This window comes from Corylus avellana, chromosome 6 (assembly GCF_965113065.1).
Source record: "Corylus avellana chromosome 6, dhCorAvel1.hap1.2, whole genome shotgun sequence".
NCBI classification, from domain to species: domain Eukaryota; kingdom Viridiplantae; phylum Streptophyta; class Magnoliopsida; order Fagales; family Betulaceae; genus Corylus; species Corylus avellana.
Window position 1 is genome coordinate 29,872,083 of NC_142495.1, and position 26,328 is coordinate 29,898,410.

The 26,328-nt window shown below is 35.7% G+C and overlaps 3 protein-coding genes across 3 annotated transcripts; 2 read left to right on the top strand and 1 right to left on the bottom strand.

The window, feature by feature from the left end:
• Positions 1 to 627: 627 nt before the first annotated feature.
• Positions 628 to 6,044, top strand: LOC132186848 (biotin/lipoyl attachment domain-containing protein). Its single transcript, XM_059600944.2, has 9 exons — positions 628 to 909; positions 2,530 to 2,739; positions 3,321 to 3,397; positions 3,966 to 4,019; positions 4,418 to 4,663; positions 4,767 to 4,829; positions 5,049 to 5,117; positions 5,207 to 5,252; positions 5,822 to 6,044. The coding sequence occupies exons 1-9, from the start codon at positions 879 to 881 to the stop codon at positions 5,881 to 5,883; spliced, it is 858 nt and encodes a 285-aa protein (XP_059456927.2). The 5' UTR covers positions 628 to 878; the 3' UTR covers positions 5,884 to 6,044.
• Positions 6,045 to 7,206: 1,162 nt separating this feature from the next.
• LOC132188372 (uncharacterized) lies at positions 7,207 to 14,836 on the bottom strand. The gene is made up of 11 exons (XM_059602802.2): positions 14,683 to 14,836; positions 13,264 to 13,436; positions 12,973 to 13,151; positions 11,790 to 12,839; positions 11,634 to 11,711; positions 10,975 to 11,299; positions 10,692 to 10,891; positions 9,302 to 9,378; positions 8,277 to 8,378; positions 7,859 to 8,045; positions 7,207 to 7,752 (listed from the first exon to the last, which is right to left on the bottom strand). The coding sequence occupies exons 2-11, from the start codon at positions 13,433 to 13,435 to the stop codon at positions 7,663 to 7,665; spliced, it is 2,460 nt and encodes an 819-aa protein (XP_059458785.2). The 5' UTR covers position 13,436; positions 14,683 to 14,836; the 3' UTR covers positions 7,207 to 7,662.
• A 3,924-nt stretch (positions 14,837 to 18,760) lies between these two features.
• On the top strand, positions 18,761 to 26,065 carry LOC132188391 (protein RETICULATA-RELATED 5, chloroplastic). Its single transcript, XM_059602828.2, has 7 exons — positions 18,761 to 19,458; positions 20,216 to 20,345; positions 21,041 to 21,571; positions 22,860 to 22,967; positions 23,141 to 23,689; positions 25,079 to 25,192; positions 25,682 to 26,065. Exons 1-7 carry the CDS (start codon positions 18,842 to 18,844, stop codon positions 25,826 to 25,828), a joined length of 2,196 nt encoding a protein of 731 aa, XP_059458811.2. The 5' UTR covers positions 18,761 to 18,841; the 3' UTR covers positions 25,829 to 26,065.
• The last annotated feature ends 263 nt before the right edge of the window (positions 26,066 to 26,328 follow it).

Consider the following 26,328-nt stretch of genomic DNA (forward strand, 5'->3'; position numbering starts at 1 on the left):
AATTCTCAATTGGCTGTCTCTTAGCATTCTTGTCTAGTTGTCATGAAACATTCAAATCTACTTGTTTTTTTAAAAAATAAAAAATAAAAAAATGAAAAACAAGGATTATTGGGAGATGGACATTTGAGAATATTGAGTAGGATCCATATATACCATACTACTATCTCATTACTATTTCACTATGTTGATAACTTGATATGGCATTGCTAGTCCACCACAATTATTCATTTATTTTTTCTTTTAACAGCTAAGACTATAAAGGTAAATTTGTAATGTCATGTCAGCATAATGAAATAGTAATATAGTATATGACATTACTCTTTTCTTAATTACATCATCACAATTTTATTACAGTTTACTAAATAATATTATTTAAATTTAATTATTTAATAGTTAATATGATAAATTACACCTAAATTGTCACCTCAATTTGTATGGAACCAATAATAAAAACTGTGACACCTTAATGGCATTTAATGTGAAGTAATTACATGCATATTCAGGAAGTAATTAGCTCCGAATTTAGAGTGTGAATTAATATAATATGATTATAGTTCGAAGAAAAGCATTACTCTCTTAAAAAAATATAGAATATAATAATTCATAAACCCAGCTCACGTAGCGAACACTAGAGTAGCAAATAACAAACGGAGAAAGTTAAGAGAGGGAGGCGGACATTTCGAAGCTCAACCTCTCCCAACTGCACTAAACCAACCAAACTCTCATGATAAAAACCACTTCTCTTCTTCTCGATTTTGCCCCCGAGGTCACTATAAATTTCCTCTCTTATCCCAGATCCTCCATTTTTCTTCTTCTTGCTCGTTATCCCAGCCTCCTCGACTTCTCGGTTTCCTACGATTCCGCTCGCTCTCTCTTCCATGGAGTCCGCTGTTCTCCAATCCTTTCACCGTAACTCTCTCTCTCTCTCTCTCTCTCTCTCTCTCTCTCTCTCTCTATTTATGTATATGTGTGTGTGTGTGTGTGAGGTTTGCTTGATTTGAGCTTGGAGTTGGTTTTCTTGTTTGATTTCGGCTCTGTTTGGTTCGATGATAGAATGGGAGGAAAATGAATTGAAAAATGCCTTGTATTGCGAAAGAGAAATTAACAATTTTAAAGCATATTGTCTTATTTTCGCGAGTTTTTTTCTCGCATTCTTTATGAGGAACCAAACAGAGCTTAATTTGTGATTTCAGATCGTATGAGCTTAGCCATGTTATCTGTTAGATACAGAACTTCTCGATCTAACTAAGCCATGAGCTCGGCCGTGCCTTAGTGTGTCGCCTTTAGCATTTGTCTCATTTTAGTGTACAATTTGGATCGGAACAGTGTAAATTTATTCTACTGTGTTTTTCTTGAGCCAAGTGAATCTAGATTCCCAAATAACCCCAACCTTTTTTTCGGCTTTTGATGGGGTCTAAGGGGGGGAAAAAGTTACGGTACTTGTGATTATATGAATTTATTGGCACTCTTGCGGTTATTATTTTTAACCTGTGAATTGGTGGTGGTGTCCTGGTTACGAAGTTAAAAATCATAACATGAGCTGTATGGTACAAGTACAACTGCCGTTGTAGTACTAGAGATTTTGTGTACGGAAAGAAATTTAAATGTGTAATTTTAGGTGACAAAGCAAGGTCATAGTTTAATGGCTGCATTTGATGATGCAGGAAACTGGCTCATGTGTTCATTTTGGAAGGATAAGGATCTTCTAGATTTATCAGGATAACTCTACAGTGGAGTTCTTAAAATCTTAACTATTAATTGTAGTTAATGGTTCATGATTTTCCATTTCTAAGTTTTCGTTTGGAGAGGAAAGAAATAGCAGTAATGGTGTGATCTCAAAGCTATTGCCTCTTTAGTCACAAAAGGTTTCGGAAATTCTATTCACTTTAGGATACTTTTTTATTGGGAAAGAAATAATAAGCTCTTAGCGGATGGCAGATGCTCCTCTGCTTGACTGCCGACTTCACATAGGGAGCTATATAGTATTAACTTTCTTCATAAGTCTTATAAAGAATATGAGTACAGTTAAGAACAGTAGCTGCCCAACTTTGAATAAGAAATCATCTTCCTGGTGGGAGGCAAATAAAGAAAATTGTGGAAGTTTGCATGTGCCCCTTTCAAAAAAACATAGTATGCTTTCGGTGCCTAAAATAGTGTTCTCCTACAAACTCTGTAATTCTATCTGACATCTGTAGAATCCACGTATTAATTCTCCTTTGCCAAAGTATTGTTGTGATAGTTTGTTGCTTTCATTGACTTTCATGAGGTGCTCTTTAACACATTACAAGTCAATAAATTTTTCTTTTCTTCCTTTCTTTCTTTCTTTTTTTCTTTTCTTTTTTGAATATAAATCTAGCACTTGAATTTTGTGTCTTTCATTGCATTGCTTTGTAGTCATCCATCAGTTATATAGTCATGTTTGTATAATGCTTTTCCCTTTATGCTGCATAGTGCAAACTAATGAAACTATTGAGCTGTTACCATAGCTCAATCCGCATGTAATGCTTACATGGCTCTGTTGAATTCCAGATTCCGTAGGGACGACTTCACATGTGCGACCCTTACTTGAGAAGCCTGGCCGGGTAGCTGTATATAATGCCAACTGCCCCGTTCCAAGTAAATTCTGCTCTCAAGGTGTAGCGGTTAATGGGAAGCTCATATTTTCGTCAACAAAGCGGAAGGGGATGATAGTATCATCTGCAAAGGCATCTGAAGCTACTGAAACATCTAAGTCTGATGGTAAGGTTATTTCTTTATGGCCAAGAATGCTGTAGGGTTCTACGGAATCTGTACTCTTGATATTCTCTGGTTATAACAGACACGAAATAGAAAAGTACAGGCTTAGTAGTTGTATAATAAGATGCATAACCATGCATCAGTTTCAGAACTTGTGTGATCTTGTCTATAAAAGTGGCACATAAATTTTGTAATTTTTCCTCAACAGTGGTTGTTATTATGCTTAACAAAAAAGAAAAGAAAAATTAGAGAACAGATCCCAATAGGTCCATTTTTTTATTATCTTTATTCATGCATCCTATGTACTTCTCTGCATGAATATTGGGTATTTTCTGATTGCAATTTCACTGTGTTTTCTACTAAAGGTAATCATTGTCATTGAAAAAATCTGGTTGCATTTGGGATTTTGTCTTCTTCAAGCATCATACTGCCATTCTGCTTATTGACATTGATGGTGTTCATGAAAACAATATGATTTGAAGATTGTTTTGCATAGCTTTATGGTTTTCGAATATGTCATATTTGATTGTCTGATTTTATCGGTTATCTTTGCATCCTAAAACTGAATGGTTATGATGCAACAGTTTCGACAGATGGCATTATCCGGGGCTCATTGAAGAAGAAAACACCATTCAGTGCTACTTTTCCTAATGGATTTGAGGTGAGAATATCTCTTTGAATTCTATTAGCTTTTCCGCTCCATTTGTTTATCTGTTGATGTGGTGTTAAAGTTGATTAGTGATAGATCTACAGAAACTAGCAGTAATATTACCTTTTTACTTCTTTTTTTACTGCTAAGCTGTCCGAAAAAAATTGGAAAAAGTCATTTTTGTTAATTGCTATTTTCAGTCATGCTTTGATGCATGAAGCTCAAATGCTTCTAAGCTTATTGAGGTTGATATATGATGAACTCCCATGTGATGATTTCTATTCTCGTATATACCTGGTCAGTTTAAATCTCATATTTAGATTTTTTTCCAAGGCTGAATTTAAATTCCTGCAAATCTTCAACGCTGAAAACACATGCTCAGCACTCTGCCTTGGTCTGTCTTTCATAACTACTCTTCCTAATCTATGTTCATGGTTCTTTTTAACTTGTCATCTCTTGGTCGAGCTTCTCACATTTATCTTGATTGTCATTGATTAGGATTCTCGCTGTCTTCATGTTTTGCATTATTTCCTTCTGTTTTATGATGTAACTGAGTTGCTTATTTTATTTTTTATATCAGGCACTCGTGCTAGAGGTCTGTGACGAGACAGAAATTGCTGAGCTGAAACTAAAGGTGAAATCCTATACCCTTGTTTAATTAGCTGGGTTTATTTATTTCTTTCTTTCTATTCTTTTTAATGGTGTATTTGAAAAATTCATTAAACCGATAAGTGTCAAAACGGTGCTGACAACTCAATATCCAATGAGGAAATTTTAATAGGCTCCTTTGAACAAACAATGGGTGTTGTGCATAAAAGAAGTCTAAGATATCATGCATGGCAGGGGCATATAGTTATGTCAAATACTTTTACTGATGTGACAGAGTTAACCTAATCAAATATCAATTATCCCCTTGTCTGTAACATGTCGGTCCTCGGATCATTGCTAGTTGAGGCTTTTAGTTGCATTAATGTATAGGATGTTTACTGCATTATCTTCTTCGAAAACTGGTTATGTTTTGCTCTTTGATAGGTTGGAGAATTTGAAATGCATCTGAAGCGGAACATTGGAGCCACGAAAGCTCCCATGTCTGGAATTTCACCAGTGACACCTCCACCTATTCCAACTGAACCCATGGTTGAATCGGCACCTGCTTCCCCACCACCATCACCATCGAAAGCTTCTAATCCATTTACGAATGTCCCGGTAGAGAAGTCCTTAAAGTTAGCAGCCTTAGAGGCTTCTGGATCCACATATGTCCTAGTATCATCTCCTACGGTATGTGGCGTTCTTATGTTGTGTGGAACACCTTCTTCTTTTTTTTTTTTTCTCTTCGGGATAACATATATCATGTACTCTCTGCTATCACCTTTTCTGTTAGGTTGGCTCATTTCGAAGGGGCAGAACAGTGAAAGGGAAGAAGCAACCTCCTATCTGTAAAGAGGTATCCGTGCATGCATAGATTCTGTCTGTCTAGTATTTTTGTATGTCTAAAAGTTGTCAAATTAATTTCTAGCAAACAAGTGGGAGAAACAGCACCTTGGCTGCTACTTTTCTTTTTTCTTTTTTCTTTTTTATTTTTATAAATTCTTGGGACACCGTGCAAAGTGACCACGTTGGGTGCAAAACCATAAGTGGCTTTTCTTGATTTTGGGATTTACAGGGTGATTTGATAAAAGAAGGACAAGTGATTGGATATTTGGATCAATTTGGCACTGAACTTCCTGTGAAGGTGAATACTCTTGTTTCGGTGTCTTTAATTATTGAGATTTATTCATGATAAATGCTTATAATGATGATTTTTATTGGTATCTTGAGCAGTCGGATAAGGCTGGAGAAATCTTAAAGATCCTCTTTGATGAAGGAGGTAAAATGTCCTTTTATCTTTTTAGAACTTGATTATTTTTTAATTGTCTTGAATCACATTGCATAATGGGTAAATTATTGGGGATTTTAGTTTGACTATGCAAGGAAGATGGGTACGTACAATTATGGAGCCATTTCGCTGGCATTGTGCATTGTTCATGATATGTGAATTGATGCCATTCTAAGGTGCAGTCATAGAGGTTTACAAGGTTCATTATAATTCTTGATTAATATGGTTCATTACAATTCTTGATGATCAGTTAGTGGTGTTACAGTTTTTCCCTGAAATTGCCAACAGACGCTAAGTATCTTCAGGCCATTTCACGATCAATATTTGTTTTTTGTTTTATCCGATGATGTTTATGATGCCGCATCATTTAAAATTTTTAAATGACATTGCAGCATATTAACCATATGACATCAAATAATGCACCAAAAGTCGGTGAATGTGTAGTGGACTATGAAGTTCATCCTTCAGTTCTAGTATATCAATTGATTGATGAGTTTTAAAACACGAGCGGCTGTAATTTAACAGTTTCATTTCAACTGTCTATGGTTTGCACTTTGCAGAAGCTGTTGGTTATGGAGACCCTCTTATTGCTGTCTTGCCATCATTTCATGGTATCGAGTGAGCTCTCCCCTGTCTTTGCCTCTTTACCTCTTCTTAAGTAAGGCACGCAAGCATACTTGGTGATCTGTACTTGACATCTCTTGTGAGTTGAATTGGGTGTAGCTCCGGAATGATTGTTTAAGCATTATAATATTGAGAAAGTGGGTTGTTTTGTTAGGACTATTTTGCATGTATTTTTTAAACTGCATATAGAGGCATGCCGTTCAGCTTAAAACCCATGAGGATGCTTCATTAAAGTAGGTTTGGACCATGTGTGACAATAAAAATCTTACAAAACTTTCATTTTCTGGATATCGCCAGATATTTTCAGCCTGTTTGGTTTAGCTATTTCAAAATGCAATTAATGAAAATGTAGATTTTTAAAAACACAATTAAGTGTTAGGTAAAATAATTATCCGGCCTTTGAAATTGCGATTTGGCCATTAAAATCGTGGTTTTTATAAAACACGCCTTGCTTGCAATTTGAAACATTTCTAAGCGGGATGCTAGAATGATGAACCTATGTAAAAACAATATTGAATATTTGCTTTGCTTGGTTCAATAAAGAAGTAATATATTGTGCGGGAGGGAGGCAAGCATATCCATGAAAAAGCTTTCACTTGTGCGCCTAATGGGAAGTTAAACTATCTAATAAATTGATTGCAGCCTTGACACATGCATATCTAGTTCCCAAGAGTGCCATTAACATTCAATTTCGTACCTTCTTTCAGCCTTAGTGACACATGCAATTAATCTATTTTATTTTCTATCCTCTCTTTTTGTATAACCAACGATATATTCAAAATAATTTTATTTTTTATTTTTTATTTTTTTAAGTAATGACGATATATTCAAAATAATGAGAAGATAAAGCATAATAAGATTTACGGACACCGTTAGACAAGAGAGAAATAGAAACGGCTTAAAAAATTATGCGGTGTTTGATAAAATCATGTATTGAATTTTTAAAATTGCAATTTAACCTGTAAATGGTGAGCTTAAACAGTGCTCCCTTACCAAATTTGCATTTTCAAATAGCAATTTTTAAAAACACTCCTAAACTATATAGTTTCCTTGATTTTGTTTAAAATCATACGGCCAAGCGGATAAGAGTTTGAACATCCTTGTGGTCAACTAAGACAAGACAAAAAAAAAAAAAAAAAAAAAAAAAAAAAAAAACTAAGACAAGACAACGTTGTTCATGTGTAATTAATAAAATAAAAAAAAAATAAAAAAATACTTACGAAAAAAAAAAATAGTCTTAACAAGAAACGAATGGATGAAAATACCCCCATGAATTAAAAAGAAGACGATCACGACATGGATTTTTGGTAAAGTAGGGATTTATAACTATAGACCAGCAGCATCAAATGTCTGGAATATTAACTATAGTACTAGACTATTATTTGTAACAGCTCAGTATCGGGGTGCAATATACAGAAAAGAGGGCTGAATCTAGGCCTGTTCCATCTCAGACTTGTATGGTATGCTTAATCCAGGTTTGTGTGTGTTGTTGAAGAGATTACAAGACGCTTACCTATTTAAGGGTTCCTAACAAAACTTAGGATTTTGCTTGGATTTAGTTTTAGTTGGAAATGGACCCGTTGAGATTGGGACATGTATCCTTGTATCTGATATAGGATACATGTCTCAATTCCACGGAGTCCCGTTTCAACTGAAACAGAACCCAAGCCAAATCCCAAACGTTAATAGACCATTGCTCTAAAACATGAAAACTGTAGACAGATGTACAATATTGAAAAGTTGTTCAAAAGAACCTGTTGTTCTACACTCCCTGACATCACAAGACAATGGCAGCAAAGAAGCATCTCTTCCCAACGCCTTTAAGATTTGTCAACTGCCATCCGTGTCCCTCCTTGTAACATTCCACCTATCATCATATCAAAGAAGACTTATAAAGAAAGAAGGATGCTAAAGAACCATCATGCCCATGGAAAGTTTTTGAAAGATGAGCCTATGTGAATACATTTGCATACCGTGTCCAATATCCCCTGGTCTTCGTTCAATCCCCCGATGACATATATAGAATCTGCTATTACAGCGGCACCAGAATAAGCCCTTGAATCATTTAAGGATTCCCCCATCATCCATGAACCGACACGAGGGTCAAAGACCTCAACAGACGAAACCATTCTATTTCCATCATGGCCGCCAACAGCATATCTGCAAAGAAAAATTTCCATAATATAATGACATCTTTGGATACTAAGAGACAAACACACAAAGAGGGTTTTTTATGGTGAAATCCTTTTTTTTTTTAGTTAAGTTGCATATTTATACAGCCATCTAAATATTTTTCGGGAAGTAATAAAAACAAAAGAACTATAACTTGAGTAATAAAATGGCAGCGAACCTTGCTGTGAATAATCATTTCAAAGAAAAAGTTCAACTTACAGTTTGTCATTCAGCACAGCCAATGAATGAGACCCTCTATTTGTGGACATATTCTCAAGTCTAGTCCATGATTGTTCTCGAGGATCAAATCTTTCCACTGAACTGAGATAGTAGAGAAGAATAAGTCAGACAATTAGGAGGAACTTCCAAAGTTCACTTCATGCCCTATAAGAAACTGTGCCATAATTTAAAGTATACAAACATTTTTTCTTCAACACACTGTATACATTATGTCATAATGAGATCAGAAGAATCCGACTATCCTTACAGTTGGTACGTATGGTAGAGACACTTATAAAACACAGTTTTCCAAGTTCTGAGTTTTAGAAATGAGAAATTTCTATAACTCCTATATATAAGAGGATAAAATGACATGAGTCCTGTATAAGCTATTGCAATGCCTATTTTATTCAGGGATAAAAAGTAATTGGGGCATGTGATGTTATTATGGGCATTCACCCATCACATTCCAAATGGAAAGTGTATTACTCGAGACATTTAAATAAATTTGAGCAAATCCGGAAAAAAGCAAACACAAAACCCGAATGATCAGGTACCCAATTACTGCTCAAAAAACAAAAGTGTGAGCCTCCTCTTCATTTCGCAGAAACTTGATCAGGAAGGGATTCCAAAGAGCTTGGCCTAAACATGCCCATACTAATAATACCCACTCAAACAAAAACAAAAAATAAAATTAATAAATGGGAAGAATACAGCATCCAAAATACAACCATTCTGGAAGAAAATGCAGCCTGCCATGACAGTGCCAGTATTAAGATCACATTTTAAACTGAAAAAGCCCAAAAAGAGATTAATGCATACAACGGAGGGTGGCATTCAATACATTATGCTTCTACATGTTTTTTAAGATAACCAGTAGGGCACAATGCATTGATTTCAAGTAGGTCCACTATAAATATATCGTAATTAAGTGTTGATAAACTCTGCCTACTGATGACAGATAACTACTCATCCACCAGATAAATAAAGATTTGAAAAAGAAAAGAACTAAAATGGAAACTTACTTCAAGTAATTCTTTCCATCATATCCTCCAACAACATAGATTATGCCATTAATTTCTGCTGCAGCAGTTGCGGATCTCTGACAGAAAAAAAAAAAAAAAAATGCTAGTAAATGGAATTCTTAGTTGGATGGACCATATAGCATCTTAAAACATATTCCTATATTTCAAAATTTTAAGCAAAAACAAAGGGTATGGATAGGTGTATGATGTCTGTCAGAGAAGCACTCTTCTAAAAAATAGTAGACATTATTCGCATAGTTTTTTTTTTTCTTTTTTTGACATGCCGCACAAAAGGGGGGAGGAGGATTCGAACTAGTGACCTCCACTTCATTATTCACATAGTTGTTCACTTACTAATGCAAGTTGTTACAAGTGAGAAGCATGAAATGAATAATTATTCATATTTTGGCCAAAAACAGCATTCGCTGATGTATAGGTGCATACATACATATATTCATGCATACATACATATACATATAGATGGAACAAATGGAAAAAATTATTGCAATGCAAAATATGTTAACTGTGGATCTCGCAATATCCCTGTTTAGTTCTGCCTAGAAAAAAATATCCTTTCTTAGTTCTCACTAAAAATTATTATCAATACATAATTTTCATTTAGTATGTTTATCATGCCACTATCTGGGTGCAAGCAAACCTTATTATCAATATTTATTAGACTCTCTCCTTCACCCATCTTCCGTCTTTCCTCCTTTTCCCGCCCCACAGCCTCCCCTCCCCCCACCACCCCTCCTCTCCTTCAAATCTTACGCCCCCTTCCCTAGATCTAACAATCTTTCATGCCTCTCTGTCCTCCTCCCCCCTTCTACCACCTCCCCCACCAGCACCACCGAAAGCCTTTTGGGAAATCATTGTCCTCTTTGGTCAGTGGAAAATAAATTGTTGGTTCTATATTGTCTCTTTGTCTCTCTTTTTCAGGTACTCAGGTTTTTGGTTTGAGATGCCACAAAAACCGATGTCCACATCCACAATGCATTAGATACCATTCATGATTCCTCAACAATGGTAGCCTCCTGTCACTACGCCTCAAAACTAACGAGTAATAAGTATCAATGCAGCCGGATCTGCAGCAGTGAATAAGTTTATCTGTCTCACTCCCGCAGAGGCCACCTTTGACTCCAACATTCCAACCAAGGTTCCTCTCCAATCTGCTACTGTTTTTAAATCATCGGATTCTCCCCCAATTATTGGACTGTTTTTTTGTACATTTCTGGTCGTATTGTGTTCTACTGGTATTGTTTCTTGTTAGTTTGATATTGTAGTAGGGATTACTACTCTTGTTGTACTCTGATTTTTAAAGAATGTTATTTGTTCGGGAAAAAAAAAAATGCTAAACATTTGCAAACGCAGTAGAGTCACTAAGAGGTACCTTGTGTAGCATTGACCGAGTGGGGATCCACCTTCCTATGTCTAGATCAAATATTTCCACCTCTGAGAAACATTGAGTTTGAATTCCACCACCAATTGCAAAAAATTTCCGATTCAAAGAAACTCCTCCTAAGCCTCCCTTCTTTTGATTCAATGAAGGACGAGTAACCCACTTATCACTTAGTGGGTTGTAGGATTCAACTTCAAACATGAAAGATTCATTGACTTGTCAATAAAGAAATGCCCAAAATGGATAAGTCAAAAAGAGAGACCATAACTATTACCTGTATCATACCACACATTATCATGTGCACCACCAAACAAGTAAATTTCACCATTTAGCTTTGCAGCTGAGGCATGTGAACGTACAAAACTCATTGGACAAAGGGATTCTATAAGATCACGAGAAGGAGAGTAACAATCGAAAGCCGGTAACCACAAAGAACCATCATATCCTCCGGCAATAAGCACTTTCTCATCAAGGTCTGAATGAGATTCATCACTTGAGCTGACTTCTTTTTCAGTAACAAGTCCAATTTCAGGAAATGACCCACGTTCTACCATCTTGATTCGCTCTTTTAAACTTTGAATTTCTCTTCTTGAGTCAACCTAAATTTCAAATTTAAATAGGCATGGATTCAAGATCATTGCAAGGAAGATTCAGATTAAAATTTAAAAAAAAATCAGATTAAAATTTTTTTTAAAAAAATATGTATCCTCCGCATTATATTATTGTAGTTTCCATTTTCTTAATGATAATTCTTTAGAAAGCTAAGCAAGAGATGTTCTTTTCAGAACATGAAGAAAAATAAATGCATAACTTGCAGGACATTTGGCAGATTAGAGACAGCCACATTAGTAGAGCACTCAAATGTAAATGCCTATGCTCCAAACAGTAGAAAATTGCACAACTGAAAATAGCATTTTGAGATGAGAACCATACCAGATCCTGCTCCAAAGAATTGATTGTTTGTACTTGTTTTAAATGAGACAATTTCAACTCCCTATTTTCTTGCTGTAACTGTACAACACACACATGATACCAAGTTAAAAAGGTAATTAGATGAAAATGGAATTTAAAATGGACAGTATCAATTACCTTAGCCACAAAAAACTGAGGTTCAGAGGACTCCATTTCTAAATCCGCTGGTTCTTCTGGCAAGCAAATATCATCTAATAACATCTCCCTTTTCATGGATGAAAATGAGGAGCACTCGCCACTTGGTTTGGAGTGTATATTTTGCTTGTAGCCTATTTCGGCTGCACCCTCATCAATACAAACTTTTGAAAACTGTCTTTGTATGTCCAGAGAAGGAGCAACACATGAAGAGTTCAATTGCATATTGGATTCAGCCAAATGAGACTGCAAAGCTGCTGTCTTAAAACCTTCAGCTTCCCATCTTTTATCAACAGTAGGTACAGTTTCATATGAAGTTCTCTGAGGAAAAGAACTTGTTTCTGCTGCAGCAGAAGAGTACGGTACCTCAATATTCGGTACCAAGCCTACAGGTTGGTCATTATATATTCCCCAATCATCTGCAGCAGCTTCTGAAAGATTGCATCCTCCATCTAGACAAGGTGCAACGCCTGAAGACTCCCGTTTCATGTTGGACTGGTGTGAGCTAGGAAGCTTTAGTTCTAAAGCTGGTGTCTTAAAATCTTCGACCTTCTTTCTTGCAGTAGAACTGTTTGAATCTTTAAGCAAATCACTCCACTTTTTTTGTGGACAAGAAGTCTTCACATCTCTCATGACAGAAGCGTAAGATCGATCATGACCTCTTGTTTCCTCATCCTTTTCTGCCACTTCCTCATCAATGAGAGCTTCTCCCCACGGATCAGGAACATGCCGGGATTCCCATTCTGCACTGGCCTGGCCTGGATGAGCATCCCATTCTAATGCAGGCACCTCAATGCTGCCACCTTCCTTCACAGATGAAGCTTTGAATAGACTGCCCCACTTCTGTGCATTGGCAGGGAGGGAAGTATCCACAATGACTGGTGAAGATGAAAACAATGAAATCAACTTCTTTGTTTGATCCCGGTCTAGTTCAAACCAAAATAGTCTTGGTTTATAGTAGTTTTCAGCAATTACAGGTTTGAACTGATCTTCCAGCAAGGGTTGGCAATGCCTCCGGATTCGAATCTTGACCTAAAATGACAAACAACACAAAATATGTGAACCCCATAGTCCATATATTGCCTTTGATATTGTAAACACAAAAATCAAACAATAACATCACAACCCAACTACTGGACACAATGGTAATAATCACAGTCAATACCTGTGCAGCATAGGGGGTAATTGAACCATCTGAAGTCCATCCATATGGATCAATATTCAACTGTCCTGGGCTTGCAGCCTCAAACAGTCCATGAAGCTTCCTATCACTGTAGTTGAATAAGAAAAGCGGCAAACCAACACCAACATTCTCTACATAAGAGAAATGTGTAGCCGGTAATCCTGTTCAATAATGTGAATCATGTTTACAAGTATGAGTTGAATAGTATGCACAAATGAATTTTCTAACAGAGACAAAACTATGCATGCAAAGCATGGGTGGGAGTCAACTAACCGAACAACTGTTTGGAATAACATTCATTAATAGTGTTATAAGTGCAGCCAAAGATCACTCCACACAGGTCACTCTTCCGTAGATTCCTTGCAGTTACACTGCAATTCACTGTCCACCGAGTTTTAGATATTTCCTTCATCTTGCGTGTCACTTTCTTCCTCCCTGTATCCATTCTGTTATTCCAGAAAATCACGACATTAAGTCCTCTACCATAAATGTCAATAATTTGAAGTAATATCCGAAGGTAGATAAGGTAGCTCCTTTAACCATCTTCCCTATTCCACATATGCCAAAAAGATACTAAAATCTTTTGAAGTGGTTTACAGCTTTGATTACAGATTCTCATGCAAAAATATAATTGCTACGAAATTTGTAACCAAAAGAAGAGCTAAGTGAGAATTGTCCATTTTTTAGATGGTAATTAATAATACAGAACAATTCCGCAAAGTGAATAGTTCAGGAGGAATTTTAGAACATACACGTTGTAAATCTTTACAGAATGTAAAGAAAAAGGCAAGAAAACAGAGTATTAGAAGAAACTTGATTCATATTCTCTGATGAATGAATGTCAACTTACAAAGAATGAATAAACTGTTTACATATACTCCATGATCTCTCAAGATAACAGAATATAACTAATTACAACCAATTAACTGATTTACAACTAGACAATCTAGTCAGTATGTGTTGATTAAGTATATGAATTCTAGAACATTTACTTTCAACAACTTAATGAAATATCCCTTACTTGAAAATATTATAAACCTTTTAGCCATTCAGGATCATGACAGAACAATTATTAGCTCTGCTTTAACTTAGTTATCGATTTGGTCACAGCCACTCTTCTTAATATAAGCTTTTACAAGTTTCCTTCACCGAGATTCAGGTTCAACAATGCGTTAACGTAAGAAACTTTAATCTAGCACGGAAATAGGATGGAGAATGTTTAGGGTTGAGGTTTGATCGATAACACAACCAGAACAAACGGTAAGCTAGAGATTTATCAACAAACAAGCACTCGGTTTAACACAAAAACATGTAAACAAAGGTATTAACCATTATCATTGACGATATTAGTTTATAAGTACTGAAACAAAACAGCAATACTTACTTCAGAATTGCAGCTTTCTGGAATTTAAAATATTAAATGAATTTCACAGAACTCAGTCAATACTGTTAAAAGGAAAAATAATCAAAAATCGTCCATATAACAAGAACAACCTTCGGTTATAAAAATTTCTCGAGAACAAATTCAAAGAATAATAATCACAGACAGAGCAACATAGTTCAAATGCTCTTCGTCGTAAGCATTGTTCATTCGGAAGGTACGAAAAAAGTAAACGGAAAATTAAAAAGAGCGTCATTAGCACCTTGTAAACATTCATTATAAAGTAAAAATTATGAACGTCGTTTCCTCACCTTGAGACCAGAGGTTGTACGATCAACGATCGATCCTCAAGTTTGAAACGTGAAAGCAGTACGGGAGTTTTGGTGTTTGTTTCTCGGTAAAAAAACTGGGGCTTAGAGTCGAGAAAGTGAGAGAAAATAAGAGAAAAAAATATGGTTAGCGTGAGGGGCCCGGATGAAAACTGAAATCTGAAAAGAAATGCCTATGGGCTATGAGGTTGGACTGAGAGGTTCTGACTACTGAAGCGCGAAACGCCCCAATTTGGATCGTGGGACCCTGATGGGGAGCTACGAAATTACCATGTTGTCCCTATCGATTCTTTTGTTACTTTAGTTTAGGAGGTGTACAGTAGCTTTCGTGCCCATGCCACGTACTAGTTTAGCCAGTTCTCCCACTTTCTTTTTTTCCGTTTTTAGCTTTGACTCAATTTGGTACCTCCCCAATCCCTCACGTAATTACGAAGCTTCATCCTTTTTTGGGAATATGCATTAAAGTTTAAATGGGATCACTGTTGGCACTGCCAGTCTTGCCCCTCCCGACGGTGATGGATTGATGGGACTTTTAATGGGAATATGTATCACTTTGAGTGGTGGAGTGACATTGGTGCGATAGAGAGTGGCCTTGTTTGGCAATGGCTTGTACAACTCATAAAGGACTAAATCTTTCATCGGTTTTCGGTCGATATTTTTTTTACTTTTTATGTCCACACAAGAAGGTGGAAGGAGATTCGAACTAGTGATTTTTATTTCATTAGACGTGGTCCCAGTCAATTAAACTACTTCTTGAGAATTTATGATTTTTTTTTTCTTGGAGTGGATCATAGGTATTAAGTATAAAGAATAATAATCACTATAGTAAGGATAACAAAGGATATTACGATTAATAAAGTATTAGTAGTGGAGTTAAAAAAAAAACAAGAGAATCAATGACCTGTCAGCGGATAGAGACGTAATTCGTTATAATTTATTATAGATCTGAAACTGATTGAGACGGTAACTTTTCATAGATATTGTCTTATAATAGCCTGAAAGGCTATTGTGTATGTATAATGTTTGAATTGTGAATATTTCAAATTATATCTTTGACATGAGTAATGATATAAAAACGACTAGAGTCATCTCAAATGTGATATGATATTTAAAATTACCAATAGATTAAAATTCAATAATAACCATCTCAAATTGAATGGTAATTTTAAATGTCACATCACATTTGGGATGACTCTAGAAGGACTCTAATCCTCCTTATATCATTACTAAAGGCATTCTACGAAACATTTTATCCCATTTAATTGTTATATCAATGAATAGATAATTTGTAAAAAAAAAAAAAAAAGTAGAAAGATATTCAATATTTTTGTTAATCTTGGCACATATTTATTAAAGGAAAAAATGCAAAATTAATCATTGTGGTTTACATGATTTACAATTAACTCCCTCTGGTATCAAAATGAACTCAAAGGTCCCTGAGGTATGCCAAAAATATAATTTTTTCGTCCACTAATTTAACAAATTCCCTTAATATGACACTTACTTAAATAAGACAAGTATCTCAATTATATTGCCTCTAATGTTTTACGCTATTAGAATCTGTTAATTCAGTGAACGAAATTTGACTGTAGGGACTAAATTATTTTTTTGGTATATCTCAGGGATCTTTGAGTTCATTTTAATACCACAAGGAATTAATTGCAAATCAGGTAAACCACAATGACTGAATTTACATTTTTCCCCTTTATTAAATTTAGGGTAAAGTCCTATTGATCCCCTTAAATTACCACCACAATGACAATCTACTCTCAAAACTATTAATTGCGACAATTTATTTCATAAATTACTAAAACAATAACAATGTACTTCTAATTCTAACAAAATAACGAAATTACTCTTATTAAAATAATAACAAAAATACTAAAATTTATAAAAAATAAATAAAAACAAAACAGGGGTGTTGGACCACCCCTAAGTAACTAGGGATGGTCTGACCACCCATCAGGGGGTGAATCGACCACCCTCGAGAGAAAAAATCTAGGCGTGCCTAGTTAATCTTCGTCTGAGCATGGATGTTAGAGACTGAAAAAATTCTTCTTCGCAAGGGATTGTGAGACCCATGTCGTGGCTGAAGCCAAATTCTTCTTCGGCTTGCTGGAGAAGGATTTGGAAATCAGGACGAGTCAAGTAAGAGATTGGGACAATGAATCATCTTTTGTTTTCTCCAACATATACAACAAATTACAAAATGACCCAAAAATACAGAAATGGCTTCTGTCTTTGGATTGGGTAAGATACAGTAATGGTGGCGTGAAGGGCTGAGGGGTGTGGGGAGCATTTATGGGGTGGCTGGCGTGGTCGAGCCAACCCTATTATATTCAGTGGTGGCCGATCCACTTTCTAGGAGCCACCCATGTGCTGCCACCCATGAAAGAACCACTCCTGTTTTCGAACCACCTCTGTTTTTTTGTTTTTTTTTTTTTTTAAATAAAAAATAAAATGTAAGGATATTTTTGTCTTATTGAAAATTTTATAAAAATAATTTTGTTATTTTTTATTATTAAGGACATATTTTTAATGTTTTGGTAGTTTGAGAGTAAATTATTTGATAATTTATAAAGTATACGGTCATTTAAGGGGTTAAGAGGGGACTGATATACTCTGTATCAAAGAGTGGGGCTGTGCAGTTCATTGATTGGCCTTTTATCATAACTAAATACTGCAGACATTTTGTAGTGTTGGCAGTGTTGCCGTTGAGGATTAATAATGGAGAACCACGTAGGAAGTTAGGAACCGCTTAACTAATTGAACGGCAGGCCTACCACTTCTTAGCATAAGATAATTTGGCTGTGTTTGGCAATGGAATGGAAAAAGAGAATGAAATAGTACTGTAATAAATTTAATTGAAATGAAAAAAAAAAAGTAAAAAAAAATTGTTTTATAATAATTTTTTTAATTTGAATAATAATAAAAAATAATTGATGTGATGTAAAAAATAAAAATGTTAAAGTTGATTTTGAAAATAATTATTTTGATTTTTGGTCTCATCCGGTCCGACTCTTTGCCAAAGAGAAAACACCACAAAAGAGTGGTAGGCCCTACTGTAGACGCATATCCATTTTTAATTTTTTTTATAAAAATATAAAATTAAAAACAAACTACAAACAACAACATAATCGAATACATGCAATTTAACCGAAAAAGTCAAACTAGACAAATAATTAACACCACACGGTACTTTGAAGAAAATTATGAAGATAAAAGTCGAGTAAGAATGCAGTCATGAAAGAGAGCGGCCTAATATGATGGATAAAGAACTTCGTGTAACTCATTTCTTAACTGATTTTTAAGAAGATTAAAGAGACTAAGAAGAGAAAACACCACGAAAGTGAGATCTCCTTTTAGGATAGTGAGTATGAAGCGCAGTTTGGTCTATTAAATTGAGTGCGTTTACCATTGCAATTTTTTTTTTTTTTTTTTTTACATGTCCATACAAGAGAAGATTCAAACTAGTGAAATTTGCTTCATTAAACATTATTTCACATGGAAATACATTTTTAAAAAGTTACGATTTAAAAAAAAAAATAATAATTTTAAATCGCAAGTAAATGTGTGAATTTGTTAAAATGCATAATTTTAAAGTTGAAATTGTGATTTTACTAAACATTTAAATGCATGTTTTAAAATCACATATCTAAAATCTAAATAAAACCCAATCCTCTCGATATGTGGGCTAGGCTTTGCACAATCTTTATTCTATATGGTTATTACTATTTTCGTGATTTTATCTTTATGGGATAGTTTAATTGGCTAAAGATTATGTTTAATGAAACAGATGTTATTAGTTCGAATTTCTATTCCATTTTCCTCCTCTTGCACAAAAATGTTTTAAAATAATAATAATAATAAATAAAGCATGTTCTTTAAAAAATTCAGAGCAAATAGAAGATTTATTAGTATATTTATAACTAAATATCACTTTATCTACTATTCAGTCTTTACGAATATATGTGACAAAGAGAATTACAAGTATGCAACTCACCCAAAAAAAAAATTCTAGTCAATAGTCATCCAACGAACAGAAAACAACAAAACTAACCTGAGGGTGAAATTCAATCCATCAATGATTATCTCTCTCTAACGATGTGGCACTCGGAACTTGAACATTCCTTGCCGCGAAATGAAGCCCCACACCTACACAGGTTTGGACGCTCCACCACCATTACATACAAGCTCTAGTCTCCGCCGCTCATGTGCTCCACCTGTCAACCCTCTTCGCCACATCGTTTCCCGGCAGGTACTCGCCGGGAAACGCCGCCACATCATACTATCAGTCAGCGCGAACCAAAGTCCACGCGTCGAACATTCAAGACGGCACGTCTTACTCGCTCCTGTTCTGGCCACCGGCGCGTGGGTTCTGCGATCGGCGCTGGCGCGAGCGGAGGACAAGGCGACGGGCACGGTGGCTCCGGAGAAATCGCAGGCCCTGCCGGCTCCGACGGGTGAGGAGAAGAAGGAGGAGCCGATAGTTTCGAGGATTTACGACGCGACGGGGATCGGAGAGCCGATGGCGGTGGGAAAGGATAAGAGTAAGGTGTGGGATAAGCTGATGAACGCGAGGATTGTGTACTTAGGAGAGGCCGAGCACGTACCGATCCGAGACGATAAGGAATTGGAGCTCGAGATTGTGAGGAACTTGAGGAAACGGTGCGCAGAGTGTGATAGAACCATATCTTTGGCTCTGGAGACATTTCCTTGTGACATGCAGGAGCAGCTCAATCAGTATATGGATAAAAGGTTTTGGTCTGACCGAATTCCATACCTGCACACACACACACTCTGAGAGACACACACATATATACATCTATAATTCGATACACTATAACTGATGCTTGTTCTGATGGTTCGCGGTGCTTGACTCTATTTAGTTGATTTATGTTTGAGTAGTTTTGATTAATTTTTGAGTAATTTCCGTATTGGCTCATGTATCACTTGATGTTATATTTGTACATGATAAACATATTGTGTGTGTGTGTAGTGAACGATGTTATGTTTTGAAGTCAAATCACGAGCATTATTACTGGTTAACCAGCTTGAGATTTTAATTTTAATTTTGAAGGGAAATGGAGGACTTTAGAAGAATTTCAATATGTGGGCGAATCGGATTGATGACTTATTTAGTGATCCAAGATTCCTTACTTATTAAGTTTTATACGTTGAATAGCCATTTTGTGGTGTTAGCCTCTTGACAGATACAATATTTTGTTAACTTTTGTTTCGTGTTTGGGTTGATTGTGACAATCGATGGTTTAGTAATATGTGACTTTTTTTGTGAGCTTAGCTGTCAAGTTGAGGAGATTGGACAAGCTTTACCACGCACATTTATGTTGGAAGCAGGACATCTCAACTGAAAAGTCCTAAACTAACATAATCCGCCTCTAGGTTCTAAGAAGTATAGTCAATTTATTTAACATTGGCATTGGACCTCTTCTATTTTATTCATCTTCTATAACATTTCTGCACTACTTATATTGAGGCCTGTACTTGATGGCAGGATAGATGGAGAAACATTGAAGTCTTATGCATCACATTGGCCGCCTCAACGTTGGCAGGAGTATCAGCCTCTTCTAAGCTACTGTCGAGATAATGGAATTCAGCTTGTTGCTTGTGGTACTCCGCTCAAGGTACTCTTGCATTTTTCACATTACTCAATTGGCACCTTGCTAAGATGACCCTTTAGGTAGGAACTAATATGATATATATGTGTAGAAAACAAAGTAATCTATTAGCTTAGCATCAACTCCTTGCAAGTTAACTCAGATCTAAGAATCCACCAATATGGCGCTGAGGGTGGTTTGGGTGTTGATACCAAAACAATAGGTGCAAAACCAGTAGGTGTGATCCTAAGCATGTGAACCTGCTTCAATAGGACAATCTGAAATGAAGGGCTTGATTCTTGATATTGTTTCCTGAGCTGTAGCATATTTAGTACCTAAAAGCTAGGGTTGCAAAGTAAACTGTTTCTCGCTTGATATATGGATGAATAACTCAAAAGGCTACTTAATGGTAATTTCAACAAGAATTATTTTACAGTTGATTATATCCCAGAAGAACGCTGTCATGTATGCTTGACAGACAGATAAAATTAGTGTTCTCAATTTCTTCATTTATATTTCTTGGTTGTGTGATGGTGCATGATCTCATAGTCCAATTTTCAGATACATATCTGCGATCATGAAAGGAACAGAATGTTTGCTCATCCTCCTTTACTGTCCAAACTTTCTTCCACCACTTTCAGCTGCAGCCGTTTTATTCTCGTCTTATGCATGAGTTGATGTAGTAACTATGGAGTGCATGAAAATTATTCTGATATTATTAGGTTTTAAGAACTGTCCAAGCAAAAGGAATTCGTGGGCTTTCGAAGGCCGATCGTAGAGTATATGCTCCTCCAGCCGGTTCGGGCTTCATTTCGGGCTTCACTTCCATCTCACGCAGATCACCAACTGATATGAATTCTCCTAGTCTATCTGTTCCTTTTGGGCCAGGCTCATACTTATCTGCACAAGCAAGAGTGGTTGAGGAATATACCATGTCCCAGATCATTTTACACAACATGGTGGATGGAGGAGTGACTGGTATGCTAGTAGTGGTAACAGGTGCAAGCCATGTCATGTACGGATCTAGGGGGACTGGGCTGCCAGCAAGAATTTCAAAAAAGATGCAAAAGAAAAACCAGGTGGTTATATTACTTGATCCTGAAAGGCAAGAAATAAGGAGTGAGGGAGAAGTTCCTGTTGCTGATTTCTTGTGGTATTCTGCTGCTAGACCCTGCAGTAGAAATTGTTTTGACCGTGCTGAAATTGCTCGAGTAATGAATGCAGCTGGCAGGAGGCGAGATGCTCTTCCCCAGGTTAGCTGTTCTTAATGGTCTTCATCGAAATATGATGCCTTCTATTGATCTGCTCGACTTCATTGATTCTTATTTTTGTCTTCTTTTTGGATATACTACTGCAAAAATTAGAATCTGATGTCCTGGAATTTGAACTGTTATTTGAGTGTTCTGGTTAATTGATGAATCTTATAACTCTTTAAAGCTTTCTTACTTTTTTCTGAATAAATTCGGTACTAAATAAATACTGGTGGCCTTCAGTTAGTTTCCTTCCATACAGATTTGTGGTTAATTAAGATCCAACAGTTTGCAACTTATTTATCTTTTTTTTCTCAAATGATCACGTAAAAACTAGCATGGAAACTGTATTGAAAATTCAATTGCAACTTCTAGATTTCCATTTATGTTAGGTTGAAGGAGTAGAAAATCCTGGATGATACTTTTTAGGGTGTGATTCCAGAACATCCTGGATGATACTTTTTACTTTTTAGGGTGTGATTCCAGAACAATATTTTGGAGGACTGTCCTGTCCCTGTAAAGACCTCCACAAGCCAAGATAATGTAACCTTAGAAGTTCTTCTTTCTGACGTGTCTATAGGAATCACCTTTTTGAGATTCATGGTCGCACAAGGTGGTATTTATTTTTTTATATGCAATAAGTATTAGGCATGAAACATGAAGAGAAGAAGTAATATGTCATTTGTAAACCAATATTAGAATTTGATTAAAAAAAAGAATGATTATCTGAATATGTGAGTGACTTAATTATGTAAACAACATAAGTTGCTCAATCTGTTAAAATGTACCTGGTTAAAAAATAAAATTGTATTTTGAACTTCTTTGATGATATTTATTCTTATTGAAAGTCAAAAGTAATCAATAATTAGATACTTTTTAATTTAATAAATATGTTTTTTTGTCAATAAGATGCTGAACCGATATCATATGCTAGTGTTGATGGTGAAACTAACTTTAGTATATACATGATACAAAATCTTGCAATTATACTTATCAAAAAAAACAAAATCTTGCAATTATCTATATATTTTGATATATTATTTGTATATATATTAATCAAGGAATTGGGGAAATTATACGATCAAATATTAAGATTTGACCTCTTACTTTATTATGGTTTGGTTTAGGCATAACGAATCTGGGCATCATTACATTCATTTATAAGGGAGGGAAGTTGTAAAATGTGGTGGTTTTGTTGGGTTTACAAGTTAGGAATGTCTTTATGTAAGAATTATCTCCCTAATGACCTTCCTTTGTCTCATGAAGACTATAATGTTGATATGCTTTTCAGGACCTTCAAAAAGGACTTGATCTTGGTTTAGTATCACCTGAGGTACTACAGAACTTCTTTGATTTGGAGCAATATCCTCTTATTTCAGAACTGACTCACAGTTTCCAGGTATTTCAGTTTGTGAAAGTGAAATCTTTATTTTAGTATTTGATCAAGACAAGATATTTTCATGTTTTATTGTAAAATAAGACCGCACCAATTGTTTATTTTCTGATGCTATGGAGAAAACAGTTGGTGATAGGGAAGGAAACAGAAGTTGACCATAGCTCATTGTGATGCAGGGTTTCAGGGAAAGATTGTTGGCAGATCCCAAATTCTTGCATAGATTAGCTATAGAAGAAGCTATATCTATAACAACTACTCTCCTAGCACAGTACGAGAGGCGTAAAGAAAATTTCTTCGAAGAGCTTGACTATGTCATTACGGATACCGTCAGAGGATCAGTCGTTGATTTCTTCACAGTTTGGCTTCCTGCCCCAACTCTGTCGTTCCTTTCATTTGCTAATGAGATAAATGTGCCTGACAGCATGGATGCTTTGCAAGGTCTCCTTGGTTCCATCCCTGATAATGCTTTTCAAAAAATTCCTGCTGGGAAGGACTGGAATCTTAGTCACAGAGTTGCATCGGTGCTTTTTGGTGGTGTGAAACTTGCTAGTGTTGGATTTATTTCCAGCATTGGAGCTGTGGCTGCCTCAAATGTTTTATATGCAATTCGTAGATTTCTCAATCCAGCACTTGGTGCTTATCAACGTAATAAAAGATCACCAATACTCAAAACGGCAGTTGTCTATGGATGTTTTCTTGGAACATCAGCAAATCTTCGTTATCAGGTAAAGAGGGTACTTATTTCAGATGCTTGTACTAATCAATTTTATTTTAGCATTGTCGTTACAACTCGTCTACACTAATTTAAAGATTAATTTTATAGTGACCATATATCTTCATTTTTCTTTTTCTTTCTTTTTTTATTTTTTTTATTAGGGAAATTTTGGTCGAGCTCCCTGGGTTTTTGTGTGTTTTCAAATTACTTCTTGGGTTTCTAAAATTGATTTTTAACTCCTTAGGTTTTTCTCATTTTTCAATTCACTCCTTTTGCCAAAAACTGCTTATGTGACATTAACCTGGTTATTGGCCCATAAGCAATTTGCCAAGTGTTAAAAAATTAACTTCTAATTATATTAAAAAATAAAATTAAAAATTCAAGATTTTTTTTTAAAAGGGTGGCATGAAATTCCCTAAGGGTGGCTTGAACCGCCTTCAGGTGAGGGGTGCCCGGGCCGCCCCTAAGAGGGGTGGTCTTGCAACCCCCATGGAGATTTCAGGCCACTTCTTTTCTTGTATCTTTTATTTTTTAAAATATAATTAGCAAATGAATTTTTTTAACACGGTGAACATGCATGACACATGTGACGCAGCTAATTGCTTGCGTGCCATTAACATAATGCAATGCAAGCCTTTTTTTTTTTTTTTTTACTGAAGGAGTGAATTGAAAAACGCAAAAAAACCTGAGTTAAAAGTTGATCTTACAAACCCATGGAGTAAATTGAAGTCGCATGAAAATCCAAAGAGATATTTTAAAATTTCCCTTTCAAATAGTCTGTAAGTGTAATGTAAGTTATAGGTCAGTTATAATGACAGCTCTTTTTAATGGCATTGAGAAAGGCTTCCTTCTTTTTGGAAATGGCCTGCTACGTTATTCTTACGTTAGAATTATGTTCTTAGAAATAATCTGAGATTAATCTGCCAATCAATCATTGATTATGTCAAGATGGATATAATGCATATGGTGTTTTTTGGTCTGCTAGGCCCTTTTTTTTTGTCAAGGATATAATACCTTTTAAAATTAATTCTTGTAAGTTGCTATGTTTTGTCTTTTTGTCACTTCCCCCCCTCCCCCAAACCCCGTCTATTGATTTATTATTTCATACTCTTTTAAAGCCTCAAATCTGCACCATTGTCCATGGCATACCTTTGCCACTTGTTTCAAGTTTCAACTAAGGCTGTGAATGTCCTTCAATGTTCATTCTATAACCTATTAAATTGGCACGAGCTTCACATTCACCTGTTTGTAAGGTGAATATGAAGCTCAAAAGCTATCAAAAAGTACTAACTGGCACTATCTCTCCTTACAAGATTGACATGAAAGTATGTTATATGTTCATCTTAATCTTGTATCAGTTTTTGGTTCGATAATAACATCAAAATGAATTGTGATGCAGATTATTGCTGGAATAGTGGAGCATCGGATTTCCGATCAATTTTCTTCTCAGATATTATTTGTAAATATGCTATCTTTTCTTGCTCGGACAGTCAACTCTTATTGGGGAACTCAGGTTAGAATCATCCTGATGCTCTATATGGTCTAGCCTTTGTCTTTCTGTTTTGTTTCATTTATTCCTTTACTTTTTGAATGGATCATATGAAGTTATGGCAACATACACTTCTTTCCAAGAACCAATACAGAAACCTTTCATCACATAATTTTATGTGTATGAAATATGTAATTTATGTTATTAGATTGCTTATGCTTGTCACAAGAGAAGAAAAGAAAGCCGGCTACCAAAACATCCGTGCATTGTTATTTAAGTAAAACATTTGTTGAATCGGTGAATTTATTTTTTGGGTTTTGATTAGTGTGGTGGTTTTGCATTTAGGTTGATCTTAGTTTGCCAGTTTGGTGCTCATGGCTCGGATACTTGCATTGTACTGTTATTTCAGTCGTGATATCTCTTTCCTGCTGGATCCTCACCCCACCATTAATGCATTTGAATAATATTTTGTCCAATATTTGTTCAATGATGTCTCTCTCTTTGATGCTGCAGCAATGGGTTGATCTTGCACGGTTTACTGGACTGCAAAGTCGGAGGAGTGGACCACCCTCTTATGAAAGACCAGATTCTCCTAAACGTGCTGCATTGGGATGCAACAACACAGAAGATGCCACTGTGGATGAAATCAAGAATCCATGAGGTGAAAATCTGACTTCACAATTTAATACCAATTTGTATTTCATTCTTTAAAAGCTGCAGAGGAGAGAACTGAAAGAGGTAGATTATGGTCTTTATACTGATTCCATCTCTTCCCTGGCCTGATTGTAAATTGTTCAATATAGATGTTTCAATTTTGATGAATATAAGGGCAGGACAGTTTCATGTGAGTTTTAGAAAGGAGGTACTAAGAAAGAATATAAAACCGCCATCAAATGTTTGAGATCAATGCTCTGGAAGATAAAACGTCCGTACAAATTGTCTTATTTAAATATCGAAATTACCTGTAACATTGCTATTGGCGGAGAATTAGAAGTTTGGAACTCCTTGAACAAGATATGTGATTATGTGGTGATTGACTGATTGGTGTATTGAATCTGTGGTCTTCAGTTCATTCTTGATTATAATTTACAAGGGACCAAAGGTGCATAAATGGAAAGAAGGTCAAATCGAATGTGTCAAATTGAAATTTCTATTTGTAA

What these genes read in the sequence shown, in the direction of transcription:
- LOC132188391 (XM_059602828.2), top strand. Translation starts at nt 18,842, where the DNA reads ATGAAGCCCCACACCTACACAGGTTTGGACGCTCCACCACCATTACAT. An exon ending in CAGCAAATCTTCGTTATCAG is followed by an intron (nt 23,690 to 25,078) that starts GTAAAGAGGGTA and finishes ATTGTGATGCAG; the next exon opens with ATTATTGCTGGAATAGTGGA. An exon ending in ACTCTTATTGGGGAACTCAG is followed by an intron (nt 25,193 to 25,681) that starts GTTAGAATCATC and finishes TTGATGCTGCAG; the next exon opens with CAATGGGTTGATCTTGCACG.
- LOC132188372 (XM_059602802.2), bottom strand. Translation starts at nt 13,435, where the DNA reads ATGGATACAGGGAGGAAGAAAGTGACACGCAAGATGAAGGAAATATCT. An exon ending in ATTCTTTGGAGCAGGATCTG is followed by an intron (nt 11,300 to 11,633) that starts GTATGGTTCTCA and finishes TTTGAAATTTAG; the next exon opens with GTTGACTCAAGAAGAGAAAT. An exon ending in CTCGGTCAATGCTACACAAG is followed by an intron (nt 9,379 to 10,691) that starts GTACCTCTTAGT and finishes TTTTTCTGTCAG; the next exon opens with AGATCCGCAACTGCTGCAGC.
- LOC132186848 (XM_059600944.2), top strand. Translation starts at nt 879, where the DNA reads ATGGAGTCCGCTGTTCTCCAATCCTTTCACC. An exon ending in CTTTTCCTAATGGATTTGAG is followed by an intron (nt 3,398 to 3,965) that starts GTGAGAATATCT and finishes TTTTTATATCAG; the next exon opens with GCACTCGTGCTAGAGGTCTG. An exon ending in TCCTAGTATCATCTCCTACG is followed by an intron (nt 4,664 to 4,766) that starts GTATGTGGCGTT and finishes CTTTTCTGTTAG; the next exon opens with GTTGGCTCATTTCGAAGGGG.